The sequence below is a fragment of the Triticum aestivum genome, chromosome 5B (genome assembly GCF_018294505.1).
Source record: "Triticum aestivum cultivar Chinese Spring chromosome 5B, IWGSC CS RefSeq v2.1, whole genome shotgun sequence".
In the NCBI taxonomy this organism is placed as follows: Eukaryota; Viridiplantae; Streptophyta; class Magnoliopsida; order Poales; family Poaceae; genus Triticum; species Triticum aestivum.
In genome coordinates, this window is record NC_057807.1 from 298,733,468 (window position 1) to 298,746,845 (window position 13,378).

At 43.7% G+C, this 13,378-nt stretch overlaps 1 protein-coding gene across 1 annotated transcript; it reads left to right on the forward strand.

Annotated features, from left to right (window-relative positions):
- The first annotated feature begins 2,405 nt into the window (after positions 1 to 2,405).
- Positions 2,406 to 12,394, forward strand: LOC123111504 (calmodulin-binding receptor-like cytoplasmic kinase 3). The gene is made up of 7 exons (XM_044532310.1): positions 2,406 to 3,445; positions 4,257 to 4,514; positions 5,715 to 5,977; positions 6,205 to 6,370; positions 6,446 to 6,535; positions 10,954 to 11,252; positions 11,967 to 12,394. Exons 1-7 carry the CDS (start codon positions 3,142 to 3,144, stop codon positions 12,174 to 12,176), a joined length of 1,590 nt encoding a protein of 529 aa, XP_044388245.1. The 5' UTR covers positions 2,406 to 3,141; the 3' UTR covers positions 12,177 to 12,394.
- Positions 12,395 to 13,378: the final 984 nt, after the last annotated feature.

Sequence of the window (13,378 nt, forward strand, 5' to 3'; positions counted from 1 at the left end):
CTAGATATCCAACCTGGCATGTATATAAGCCAAAGGGTTTAGCCCGTAGAGGGTACATCAACACAATATCATTCACCTAGCCCTAGAGTTAGGTTGTGTTCGGCAGCCATCCGCTCCTCAGTCACGGAGCAGAGCGGGCGGAGCATCCTTCTAGCCGCTCCATAAATTACAACTAGCTGCCGCTCCACTTCGAAACGGAGTCGCGGAGCCGGAGGGAGTCCGAACAGGCTCTTAGACCACATCTTACGATCTTGAGGTAGATCAACTCTGTACTCGATACATCTATATCAATATAAACAAGAGCAGGATGTAGGGTTTTACCTTCATCAAGAGGGCCCGAACCTGGGTAAAATATCATCTCCCTGTTCATGTCACCATTTGTCCGAGATCCACAGTTCGGGACCCCCTATCCTGAGGTCTGCCGGTTTTCACACCGACACCAATGTAATCAGGATGAAATGCGAAACAAGCACCTTCTTGATTATGATCATATGTTATTGATTATACTAAGAATCTTCCACTTCGTAAAAAGAAATTAACATTATGCAGTATACTCAACCCATACGGTAAGGAAGAGTGTAACAAAAAAGAGTCAACGTGGAGAGTAGGGTGAAGAGAGGTGGAGGCAAAATGAAGTTCGTACCAATAGAGCTGAGGAAATCTAGAAAGGGAAACGATTGTGCACGGTGCGCCGGCCGAACTTTGGGCCGGTCGCGTCCACGCGCGCTTTGCCCCAGCCACCCATCAAGCGACACGTAGACACGGGGGCCACCAAACGCTATCCTCTCTGCTTTCTTCAACCTCACGCGGATCTTGGCCCACAACGTGTGCATCTCTCGCCTCCCCTGTTGCAGCACGCTAGCAGCTCGCCGTCGACCATGGATGTAGCTTGGAAGATGGAAGTCCCCGTCGGCCATGGTTTGCAACCCCGCTTGTGTTCCCCTCCCCCCACCCCCACCCCCACCCCCCTTCTTCCTTGTCCCTCACTTCCTTTCTCCTCCTCCTCAAAACACCGGGAGGACTGAGGTGCCCGTGCTACAACCATGGCCACGGGGAGGAGCTGCAACCGCGGTTCTGGGAGAGTTGCAAACGGCGTTTTCCCGTGCTACAACCATGGACACAAAAAGCTACATCCAGTAGATAAAAAAGCTTCAACCAGACAACAAAATACAGGAAAAGTTACAACCGTTTGACAAAAAGCTTCAACTCGCAGTTGAAAAAGCTTCAACCAGAGATTGACAAATCTTCCTCGACGACAGCCATGGCGTCTCTCTGTGATTTTGCTGCAACCGAACGATAGAGGAAGATTTCACCCAGGCGCTGCTCAAAACGAAAAAAGTTTCAATCATTTACAGGAAAGCTTCCACCGTAGAGGGGAAAAGCTTCAACCATTGAGAGAAAAGCTACAACCGTGTCAATTTTTTGCTACAACGGCATCTACTTTTTTGCTGGACCAACAGATTTTGCTACATCCGGCATCGTTTTTTGCTACAGCCGGCATCGTTTTTTGCTGGAACTAGTCAAGTGTCTAGCTTCCACCAAGGAAGAAAATGCTTCAACAGTTTGTGGAAAAGCTTCATCCAGCTAGAGGAAAAGTTTCAAGAGTGGCACGAGGAAAAATCTTCCACTGCGGAAAAAAGCTTCAAACGGCAATGAAAAAGCATCAACCGCCAGGAGAAAAAGCTTCAAGCGGTAATGATAAAAAAGCTTCAACCAGGGGAGCCGGGCGAACGACGGTGACGACGAGGACGGCGACCGACGACCAGGAGCGGCAAGGACGGCGACCGGGGGCGACGAGGACGGCGACCGGGGGCGAGGACGGCAACCGGGCGGCAACAAGGACGGAGATCGGCAATTGGGGACAAGGACGGCGACTTGGCGGCAACAAGGACGGCAACCGGCGACCGGGGGCGAGGGCCGCGAGCCGGCGACGAGGACGGAGACCGGCGACGAGGACGGCCACCAGAGGGAACTGGAGGCGCGGCGACGAGGGCACCGAGCAGGAGCTGCAGATCTAACCCGAGGTAGAAGAAGCCCAGGACGAATCATTTTTTTTTCTGCATCCAGTGACCACGCGGGCTCGCATCCAAGGCTGGGGCTGGACCGGCCGAAACTTTCGGCCGGTGCGCCGGCGCCTAGCATCGCCCTTCTTTTCACCCGGCTCAACAGCCAGTGACGCTGTCACCTGCTAGAAGTTTCACACCCCGGGGGAAAATATCTGGTGATACCGGAGCTAAAATGCTCCCATGATACGAAGTGATCTTGTCCGTTGGATCTCACATCGAACGGTCAACATCTGGGGATGCGGATCAGGACGCGATTCTAGGCTTCCAAAAGGACTCTTTTGAGAATGTTCTGGGGCTCCTGGGCTCACCGTTGGATGTAAAATCCCATGGCCAAGATCACATCGTATCATGGGAGCATTTTCGCTCCCGTATCACCTGATATGCACTCCCCACCCCGGTCCGCACCTGCCAGCAGCCGGTGACGTTGCCACCCGGAAGTTACCGGCGCCGCCGGTTCCCACCCCACCCCGTCTCTCCGGTCTCTGCCTTGACCCTCCAACTCTTCCCACCTTCTTCGGGCAGGCTTCGCTTCAGCTCAGCTGAGTAGGGAGCTGCAAAGATATTTCCTTTCTTCTTTTCCGTCTGCCCCCCCAACTGCTCCGCACTTTCCTTCTCTCCTTCCTTTCTCCCGATCTGAGCAACACCCAGTCGCTCGCTCGATTGATCCCCACAGCTCCGATCCTCGAGTGGTAAAGTAGCCAGATTAGTCGGCGTTCTGCTTCCTGCTCAGCCCAGATTAGATTTGCTTGTCTTGTTGTTTTTGTGCTGGGGCGCTCGCTCCAATTCGGTCAAGTTTCTACTCCTAGGTCTTCCATGATTTGTTGCCCTTTCTTGGCGTCTAGTTCATCCGCCGCGGAGTAGCCCGATTCACTTGTAGTTGTGTCCCCTTGCTCACGAGTTATAGCCTTGACTTCATTTTGTCTTCTTGGAGGCAAAAAAAATGTCCTCGTTGAGCTAGAGGAGAAGGGGGATGCAAAACTTCGTCGCGCCACTCTTGTATCCCCATTTCTAGGTAGTACATGCTCGTCTCGGGGATGAGATACTTGTGAATTTTACGGTCCAGTTCGTTGTGTCGATGTCTCCTCTGGCTCCCCTGCTCGCTCTGCTCTCCCTTCTCTGCTCTTCTCTGGCTTTGGATTCCGGTTCCGAGCCAACCCTCCTGTGGACCTGTGGAAACGATCAAGTTTCCATCTTGGAGACCTCTGACGGCCTTCAAAACCTGTCCATCAATGGGGTTTTGGTGAAGGACCGTGCTGAAGGCTGCGACAGGCTCCGGTCCTACTTTGGGAGTGGTTGCCTCAGGTGCGATGAGCGGTCGCAATCCTGGAGGGGTGCGTGGATGCGCTACTGCAGCGATGATGGGAGTCAATCTAGCTATGGTGAGTGGCTTCTAGGTTTCTAGCTTCAGCTGTGTCCGCAGTTTGTTCAATATGTTTATGTTTGTATAAGAGCTTGAATTGGCAAGTATATATGGAACTTTGGTCATTTGATGACCCGGTGCATGTCCTGGCATGCACCGAGTAGTAATGAATTTTTGAACTGAAAATGGACAAAGTGACTGGTCAAGTCTAGCCAAATATTAGTTGCTGTACCTGAATTTGTTTTATATTCGACTCAAAATGCTTGACTGCGGTTGCTGGATTGTGCTGTGCTGAACCTATATTATAAATTTATCATGTATGAAAAGATCGGCACAACAATAGGGAAAAAGAGGTTATACAATTGATAAAATCGGCAAAAAGCTGGTCAAGACAAATAGGATTATCATAATGCACTACAATACCAAACACAACCTAAGTACCATATATCTGAATTTTGAGGTATGATTCTGTTTACAACACATACATTGTACTGACTGATTCTGTTTACAACACATGAATTGTACTGATCGAAGCTGTTGTTGGTACTTTGTGTAACACTAGCATTCATGCATCCTACTATTATTCTTTAGTTTGGGTGTAGACGTCGGTTCTATGGGAATGCCACTTCTATTCTATGCCATAGACTGACTATATCCGTTAATGTGAGCCGTGGGTGTACAGACCCACCACTCAGATTCTTGTCATCTTCAGCTCGAATGAGTGCCTATTTCCTCTATAAATAAATCATTACCTAATTCCTCATAGGTATTCTAGTTACTTGTATATTTTTTAAGTTCTGTTTACACACATGCTTTGTTATGAAATGTAGTAACTTCAACTCCAAACATACCAAGGAGGCTTTTGAAGCAGTCGTCAGAGAATGGCGCAAAAGCTGAAGATGACCCATGTGGGAACACGGGTCTACACGAAAATAAACATGATGCCAATGGTTCTTCCGAAAAAGAGGATCCTCTGTTGGCTGTGCCAGGTGTGCTTCTCATATGCTGTGGTCTCATGCTCCCATGTTTTCATGCCGAAAGAAAAGAAGGAAGAAGACACAATACTACATCCATTCAGCGCAATGCTGGTGAGTCAATACATCATGTGTTATTGTCCTTTTTTCCTTTTATAACAAATGTGTTATTGTCCGTTGATATTTGGGAAAAGCCAATTCTTGCTGTCATCCTTGTAGTGGGATCAAAAGTAAATACACCAAAATATTAGTAGTTGTCTGGACTCAAATTGGAGTAGGCTAATTTGGGATAATCGTTTTTAAAAAGTCTATCTTGTTCAAGCACTATACTGGGTATGCTTGGTCAATAATAATGCATGCATGAGAGTTTGGTTACAAAGATGTTGATATTGGGTGATGTTCACACCACCACCCTCAAATCACACATTTTTTTAGTTATTAGTTGGACGCCTGTGTGTTGCTACAAAAGTGATATTAGTATATCCAATCATGTGAAACGTCTATATTCATACAAAACGGATGCGAAAAAAAAGACTGAACATCAGAAAAAGTGGCAATGCAGAAATAGAAAACCGTAAACCTGACCATAACGCGTAAAAAGAGAGCCCACACAATGACACAAGATAGTGGAGAGTGTGAGCAGATGACCCCACATGCCAGCAACTTAGGTTCAGTGAAGAGGAAGTAAGATGGCAAACAGACCATCAACTTTAATATTTGCAAACTTTTAATCTACCTGTTAGATACCAGCCCAGCTTCTCCCAACTACGGTGTCCATTTCCGTAGTAGGTCAGCCATACCATTTCCACACCCGCCGTGTGAACTTATGAGGAAATGATTCTGTTAAGATTATAAAATGTTATACCTATGTCAAGTTTAATAATCTTTCATTGCGTAATGTTGGTTCAATATTATATAGCTCTTCTCGTGCGATGCTCATCTTACTGGTTCAGTTTAGATGTCCTTTCATCTCATTGCACACAGATCATTGGCAGAGTTAATGCGCTGCATTTTTCACGTATGTTGACCATATTAATCTATATCCATCTACCTGATATGAATCAATAAGCAATGAATAGGTTTATTGGACTAAAATGTTCCCTGGAAGAACCACAACAGAGTATTTACAAATTTATAGTTAACCACTTTGGGAATCATTTGAATACTTTCATATTGCGTGAACTATCTCAGTTCTGAAATGCGCCTCCGACTGTTAAATGGTTTGTAGGATCAATGTTTTATGACAGTGTCCATTGCGGTCCACTGTTAACCTTTGTTGCATTCTTCTCTAAACAATCAAATGTTTCTTTACAGTTGATTCTCTTTCATCCTTCGACGTAAGCACATCATCCGAGAAGATCCCACCAACTCCACATCGAATACCTCCAAGCCCATCTAGATTCGCACCGTCTCCACATATTGCTCGAGTTGGATCTGTTGACTTAAGTGTCCAGCAGATTCTCAGGGCGACTCAGAATTTCTCACATTCATTTAAATTGGGTGAAGGAGGATTTGGGACTGTCTACAGGGCTGTATTGTCAGATGGCCAGGTTGTTGCAGTCAAGAGAGCTAAAAAGGTAGTGGCATGCTATTGTTTCTTATATTTTGCTGTTATTATTGATACTTCATCAAACTGTCTTGGTTGCGTATGTGTTCATTATATTTGCTCAATTAAGATTTTCTTTTGGATGAAATGCGGCACAACTTATACAGTTACTAGGAGCACTTCTTCAGGTGGAAACTGTGATTTTAGTTCTTTGGTTCTCTGCTAGCGACGCATAATTGGCTCTATTATTTATTACAGGATCAGTTTGCGGGTCCCAGTGACGAGTTCAGCAATGAAGTAGAACTGCTTGCTAAGATTGACCACCGGAATTTGGTGAGATTACTGGGTTATACTGATAAAGGAAATGAGCGTATTATTATCACTGAGTATGTTCCAAATGGCACTTTGAGAGAACATCTCGATGGTAAATAGCATTTCCTGCCCTTGCTGTTTGGTTAAGCTTCAACTGTTATATACTTATATGTATACAATTCTGCAGGCCAACATGGCAGAACCCTGGATTTTAATCAACGCCTAGAAATTGCGATTGATGTTGCTCATGCACTCACTTATCTCCATCTATATGCAGGTAGACAATCTACATGCTTATTCCATGGGTATTGATGCGCTGCAACTTAAATACGTTAGATTCAACATTATGAACTTAGTGAATGATATAAATGAATTAGGTTAAGCAATTTTTTTTTCGAGTTTGCTATTTCACTTCTAGATGTGAAATAGTTATCTCACATCTAACTCCTAAGCCTTTTGATGAAAAACTTTACGATTCGTATTCCTTTTAAAATGTGCGCTCACGCGGTTCTTTGTTTCTCTCCGTACATTGTTTGCTTGTCCCGTTTCAGGTAGCTGGCTCGTATAGGTTCTTCTTATTATGGGCTGCAGTCTATATGGGCTGCTGCATTTTTTCTTTTTGTAGTTTCTTTTTTTCTTCTTTTTCCTGTTTCATTATTTGTTCCAAATTATGAAATATTTTAGTTTCTTGTTTTTGTCTTTTATTTATATTTTATATTTTTTTTCCTTTTCCATTTATTTTTTTATTTTTTTTATTTCATGAAAAAATCACACTGTCGTCTATTTGGTTTAAATGTCCTGCAGATCTTGATCGCGGATAATTTTGTCGCCGCATCCCGTATCACGTTGTGCATCTGGTGTCTACTTGACGACCTGCTTGTGTCTGCGTTTTGTTTTGGACCGTTTTACGACGCGATCTAGGGGTCCCGTTTCAGATTGGTTTTGCTAATTCTCATCTAGATAAAAGTTAACAGTGTTCCATCTAACTCATATACTGTTAGATATACGTGCTTACGTGCTTTTGAGTTGCGCTTGTTGTCGTGTTTTTTGTTCGTCCTTTATGAAGCAGTGAGGCCCGATATGATTTTTTAGCAGGTCGTTTTTATATTTTTATATTTTTGTGTATTGGCTTTATTTTGTGGGCTGTATCATTTTTGTGGAGGGTCACCTATCTTTGTATTCCTTGTTTTGTTTATTTTGTTGTTTAGTTGCAGAGAGCGCACGCAGATTGTTTTCTTTCGCATTTGCTAAATCTCATCTAGATGAGATTTATTGATGTCTCATCTAAGTTTATAATCATCTGATTTGTTTAATGTTCGCATAAATTCGATCATGTGCGTCCGTGTCAGCTCGTTCTTTTTTGTTGTCCATCCTCTTGTCCCATTTTGTTTTGTGTCGGCCTGTTCTCGCGTTTCTTTTCACATGGGCGCATACATGTTGTCATTTGGGAGGCATGGCCCATTTCGTTTTTGTTCTTTTTTTGCTCTACCTTTTTTGTGGCGTGGTGGAGAAATTGTAGTCGACCCTCAACTTGTAAATGGATTCGTACTTGTCCCAGTTGCAAGTTCAAACTTGACTCACAACTGGGTATGTGTTTTGTTTTTCATCCTAATTGCAAGTCCATACTCGACTCGCAACTGGGCTTGTAGTTTGCTATTGTCCTAGTTGCAAGTTCACCCTCAACTCGAAAAGAATATCGTTGTTTTGTGTAGTTGTCCTAGTTGCAAGTCCGCCCTTGACTCGCAACTAAGCATATAGTTTGTTTCATCCCGGTTGCAAGTTCACCCTTGATTCACAACTGGGCTCATAGTTCATAGTTGTCACAGTTGCAAGTTCGCCCCAGACTTACAACTAGGCCTATAGGTTTTGTTGTTGTCCCAGTTGCAAGTCTATCTAAACTCGCAACTCGTATTATAGTTTTGTTTACTTGTTCAAGTTGCAAGTCCACCCTCAACTCGCAACTCATATCGAAGTTTTGTGTAGTTGTTCCCGTTGCAAGTCTATCCTCGAGTCGCAACTAGGTTCATAGATTGTTTCATCTTAGTTGCAAGTCGACCCTTGACTCACAATTGGGCTCGTAGTTATCCTAATTACAAGTCCATCCTCGACACGCAAATGGCCTCATAGTTGTCCCAGTTGCAAGTCCACGCTTGACTTGCAACAGGGTATGTGTTCTGTTTTCATCCCGGTTGTAGATCTACACTCGACTCGCAACTGGTCTTGTAGTTTTTATTATGCCAGTTGCAAGTTCACCCTTGTCTCGCAAATGATATCGTAATTTTGTGTTGTTTTTGAAGTTGTAAGTCTATCCTTGACTCGCAACTAGGCTTATAATTTGTTTTATTTCAGTTGCAAGTCCACCCTTGACTCGCAACTGGGCTCGTAGTTTTATAGTTGTCCCAGTTGCAAGTCCACCCTCAACTCGCAATAGGGCCATAGTTTTGTTGTTATCCCAGTTGTCCATGGGTTGGTGTAGTTGTCCGAGTTGCAAGCCCACCACTCGACTCGCAACTAGAGCCTTTGTTTTTTTTCATCACAGTTGCAAGTCCACCCTTGACTTGCAATTGGCACCATAGTTTATTTCATCCCAGTTGCAAGTCTACCCTTGACTTGCAACTAGGTTTGTAGTTGTCCAAGTTGCATTTGCATCATCGACTCGAAAATGGGATTGTAGGTTGTCCTAGTTGCAAGTCCACCTCGACACACAACTAAGCACTGTTTTCTTTTCATCCCAGTTGCAACTACACGCTCTAAGTCGTAACTGGGCTTGTATTTTGTTCTTGTCTCAATCGCAAGTCCACCCCCGACATGCAAATGGTACCGTAGTTTTGTGTAGTTGTCCGAGTTGCAAGTACGCCCTTGACTCACAACTAGGACCGTAGTGCATTTCATCCTAGTTGCAACACCCTTGACTCGCAACTCGACCTTTGTTTTTTTATTCTAGTTGCAAGTTCACCCTTGACTCGCAACTGGACACGTAGTTTATTCCATCCTAGTTGCATGTTGACCCTTGACTCGCATCGGGGCTCGTAGTTTCATAGTTGTCATAGTTGCAAGTTCACATTCGACTCGGAATTAGACTTGTGTTGTTTCACCCTTGTTGTAAGTCCATGTTCGACACACAACTGGGCCCTAAGTTGTAGGTGTCCCGGTTGCAAGTCCACCCTCGACTCGCAACTGGGCTTGTAGTTGTAGTTCCCCAAGTTGCAAGTGCACCATCGGCTCACAATTGGGGCTTGTAGCTATAGTTGCCTTAGTTGCAAATCCACCCTCGACTCGCAACTGAGCCCGTAGTTTGTTTTGATCCAAGTTGCAAGCCCACCCGCGACTCGTAACTAGGCATATAGTGTGTTTGTCATCCCAGTTGCAACTCCACCCTCGACTCGCAACCAGGCTTGTAGTTTGTTCTCACCCCAGTTGCAAGCCCACCCATAACTCGCATCTAGGACTATAGTTGTTGTTGCCTCAGTTGCAAGCCTACCCTCGGCTCGCAACTGGGACCGACCTTTTTTATTCGCACCTAATTGCAAGCTCGCCTTCGACTTGCAACATGGCTTGACCTTCTTTTTGTTCACACTCAGTCGCAAGTCCACTCTCTACTCACAACCGGGTTCGAATTTTTGTTGTTGCCCAAGTTGCAACTCCACCATCAACTTACAGCTAGGCTTTGTAGTTTTTTGGTGCCACCTCAATTAAAATTTCACCTCAGTTGCAAGTCGATCATATGTGACTCACAACTGGGCTCCAAATTCACGACCAATTTTTTGAATCCACAAGCAAATTTTGAATGCGCGATTTTTTATTGAAATCACAAATATTTTTGGAACTCATGAGTATTTTTTTTTCAGATTTTCATTTTTTATAGTCGCAAACATTTTTCAAGCTCGTGAACATTTTTTGTACCCGCCAAGTTTGAGGACATTTTTCAAAGCAGTGCATAATATTTAAATTCATCAAGTTTTATTAAAATATTTACTTGAAAAATGTAAGCTTTTTACCTGAAAGCGCTTTCATCATTTGAAAAGAAAAAAATAATAATGCCCAAGTAGATGCTTTTTTGGGACGTACAGGCTTTTTGTGCTTTTTCTTAAGGTTAGTGTGATGCAAGGTACAACCGATTGTTATCTTCACGATCATTATTTTTCTTCGAGCAGCCCAAGTGGGAATCGTGAGCCACGTTAGGGATGGGCTGGACGTTAGCTACATGAGTGATTAAAGGGGCAGCCCCAGTGCATGTAGCTCCCGCTTGCGCAGGGAGTGCATGTAGCTCCCGCTTGCGCAGGGTCTGGGGAAGGGTCCGACCACTTTGGGTCTATTGTACGCAGCCTTTCCCTACATTTCTGCAAGAGGCTGTTTCCAGGACTTGAACCCGTGACCTCATGGTCACAAGGCAGCAGCTTTACCACTGCGCCAAGGCTCCCCTTCACATGAGTGATTCTCAAAAAAAATTAAAAAGCTACGTGAGCGAGGTTAGCGATTCTTTTTTTTTTGCCACACAAAAAATGATGATGTCATATTTAGATGTGAGATATTATCTTACATCTAGATGAGATATAGACAGACCCATTTTTTCTGGCATATGGCAGTGTTATTTTTGTTAGCTATTTAGCTATGGCAATTTCGGAAACTTGTTTTGATGGAATTTGTTATTGGAAATAATGTTTGAGGGACTGAGAACTTCTATAATGTGAACAGAGAAGACAATAATCCATCGCGATGTGAAGTCATCAAACATACTTCTGACAGACAGCTACCGGGCCAAGGTGTCGGACTTCGGGTTTGCTAGAAGTGGCCCTAGTGACACAGAGAAGACACACATCTCCACAAAAGTGAAAGGAACTGCTGGCTACCTGGACCCTGAGTACCTAAGAACGTACCAGCTCACTCCTAAAAGTGATGTCTTCTCTTTTGGCATACTTCTTGTAGAAATTATTTCTGCCCGTCGACCTGTAGAGCTGAAGCGGGCCGCTGAAGAGAGGATTACTATCAGATGGGTATGTCAGATGACTTTTTCTTTCATTTCCAATGCATGACTATCAGTTCTAGTAATGATAAAAGTATGGTTTGTTAGTACTCTTATCATTCCCTTCAGAATGTCATCTTGGAATGTCTACCCAAACCTTAAAAACTAGACCAGTACCATACACAGAGTTATTTAGACTTACCGCGTGTAAATGATGTTAATTGGTTTATTTCAGTCAATATCTATACAATTATATTTTTATAACTGTTTTGACATATTAGTAGACAATATTCGTGAAAGGTGTATTACTATTACAGAGATGTCATGCTGTTATTGACCTAATCTTATCCGTTCAGAACTTTGTGCCCAGTTTAAAATATACTACCTCCGTCTGGGTTTATTAGCCTTGTATTTTGGGTTAAAGTTTGACCTTTGATTTAACTACCAAAAAATAAGTTATATACCAAAAAAGTAGTATCATTGGAAACCTCTTTTGAATATGAATCCGACAATATAAGTTGTGACATACAATATATACTGTGTTAGTCAAATCTACGGTCAAAATTCGACACAAAATACGAAGGGGACCAATAAACCCAGACGGAGGTAGTACATGTAATATCATAGCAGCAGATCTCTAGCAAAACTCACTTGCAATGAAAAAGTAGGTTGACATTTCATTTTTTGTGTGTCCCCAACATGAGAAAGATGATGGGTATTTCATTTAACTCTGTATTTTCCATAGACTTTCAAGAAATTCAATGAAGGCAACATGAGAGAGATACTGGACCCGCTGCTGGAAGATCGCGTGGACGAGGAGGTGTTGGAGAAGCTTCTGAGTTTGGCGTTCCAGTGCGCCGCTCCCACGCGGGAGGACCGTCCGACGATGAAGGAGGTCGGGGAGCAGCTGTGGGAGATCAGGAAAGAGTATGGGAAGAGCGTCAGGAGAGCGTGAAATCATGTGCTCTTTTAACCACGACCAGAGCATACACAAATTCTTTCCATGAACATCTTGATGGTAATGTTTTGTGCTTTTGAACAATGTACAGACGAACCAGCAATTTGTGTCCCTTCCTAACCACTTTGCAGTCTTCTTTCTCCGTGGACTTAAATTTCTCTCTGAAGTTTGTTCTCAGTTTAGACAGACGAAATGAAATTTGAAATTTGTCTGTACCGATCTTTCACTTCGTTGATCTGGAACCAAGCAAGTATCCCTCTGTTGTTTCGAGGAAAGTGTTGAAATAGGAACTTCATATTTTTTTTAGGTTGCAAAACGACGGACCATGTTTCTCACTTTTTTCTACAGGAAAGGCCGTCAGCTTTATTAATATCAGAACAACATTACATCACCCACAAGCTTTATTAATATCAAAACAACATTACATCATTCACAATCTTGTTGACAAGACAATGTGCTTGTTACAGTAATCGAGTTCGTCAGTCCAACTAAACGAGTTCTTATTACAGTAATTGAAATTAGCTAGCACATTGCTTGATTAGCTGAACAAAAACAATGTTTACAAGAGACGTTCCCAATCATTGAAGCTAAGTCTAAACTTCTGCAAAGATCGCTGCAGCATCTGCTGCGTCCCACCATCTTGATTGGGCAATACAAAAGTTGATCACCTGTGGGGAGTCGGATTCCACACAAGTGATCACTTATAGATAGTCTTGATTGGCCAATACAAAAGTTGATCATCTGTAGGGAGTCTGGTTCCACAGAAGTGATCACTTGTAGGTAGTCTTGATTGGCCAATACAAAAGTTGATCACCCGTAGGAAGTCTGATTCCACAGAAGTGATCACTTGTAGGTAGTCTTCATTGGCCAATACAAAAGTTGATCACCTGTAGGCCTTGTTCGGTTCCATGAAAAATGAGAGGGATTGGCAGGGATTGGCAGGGATTAAATCCTATCTAGTTCAAATTTTCCCCAAATCCTCTCCATTCCACTCCAATCCACTTGAGGAGTGGCTTAACCGAACAAGGCCGTAGGGAGTCTGATTCCACAAAAGTGATCTTGTAGGTAGTCTTGATTGGCCAATACAAAAGTTGATCACCTGTGGGGAGTCTGATTCCACAGAAGTGATCACTTGTAGGGAGCCTGATTCCGCCTCTGCCCGATGGAAACCTAGCGAGTTAGCAAATTCCAGTCCATTA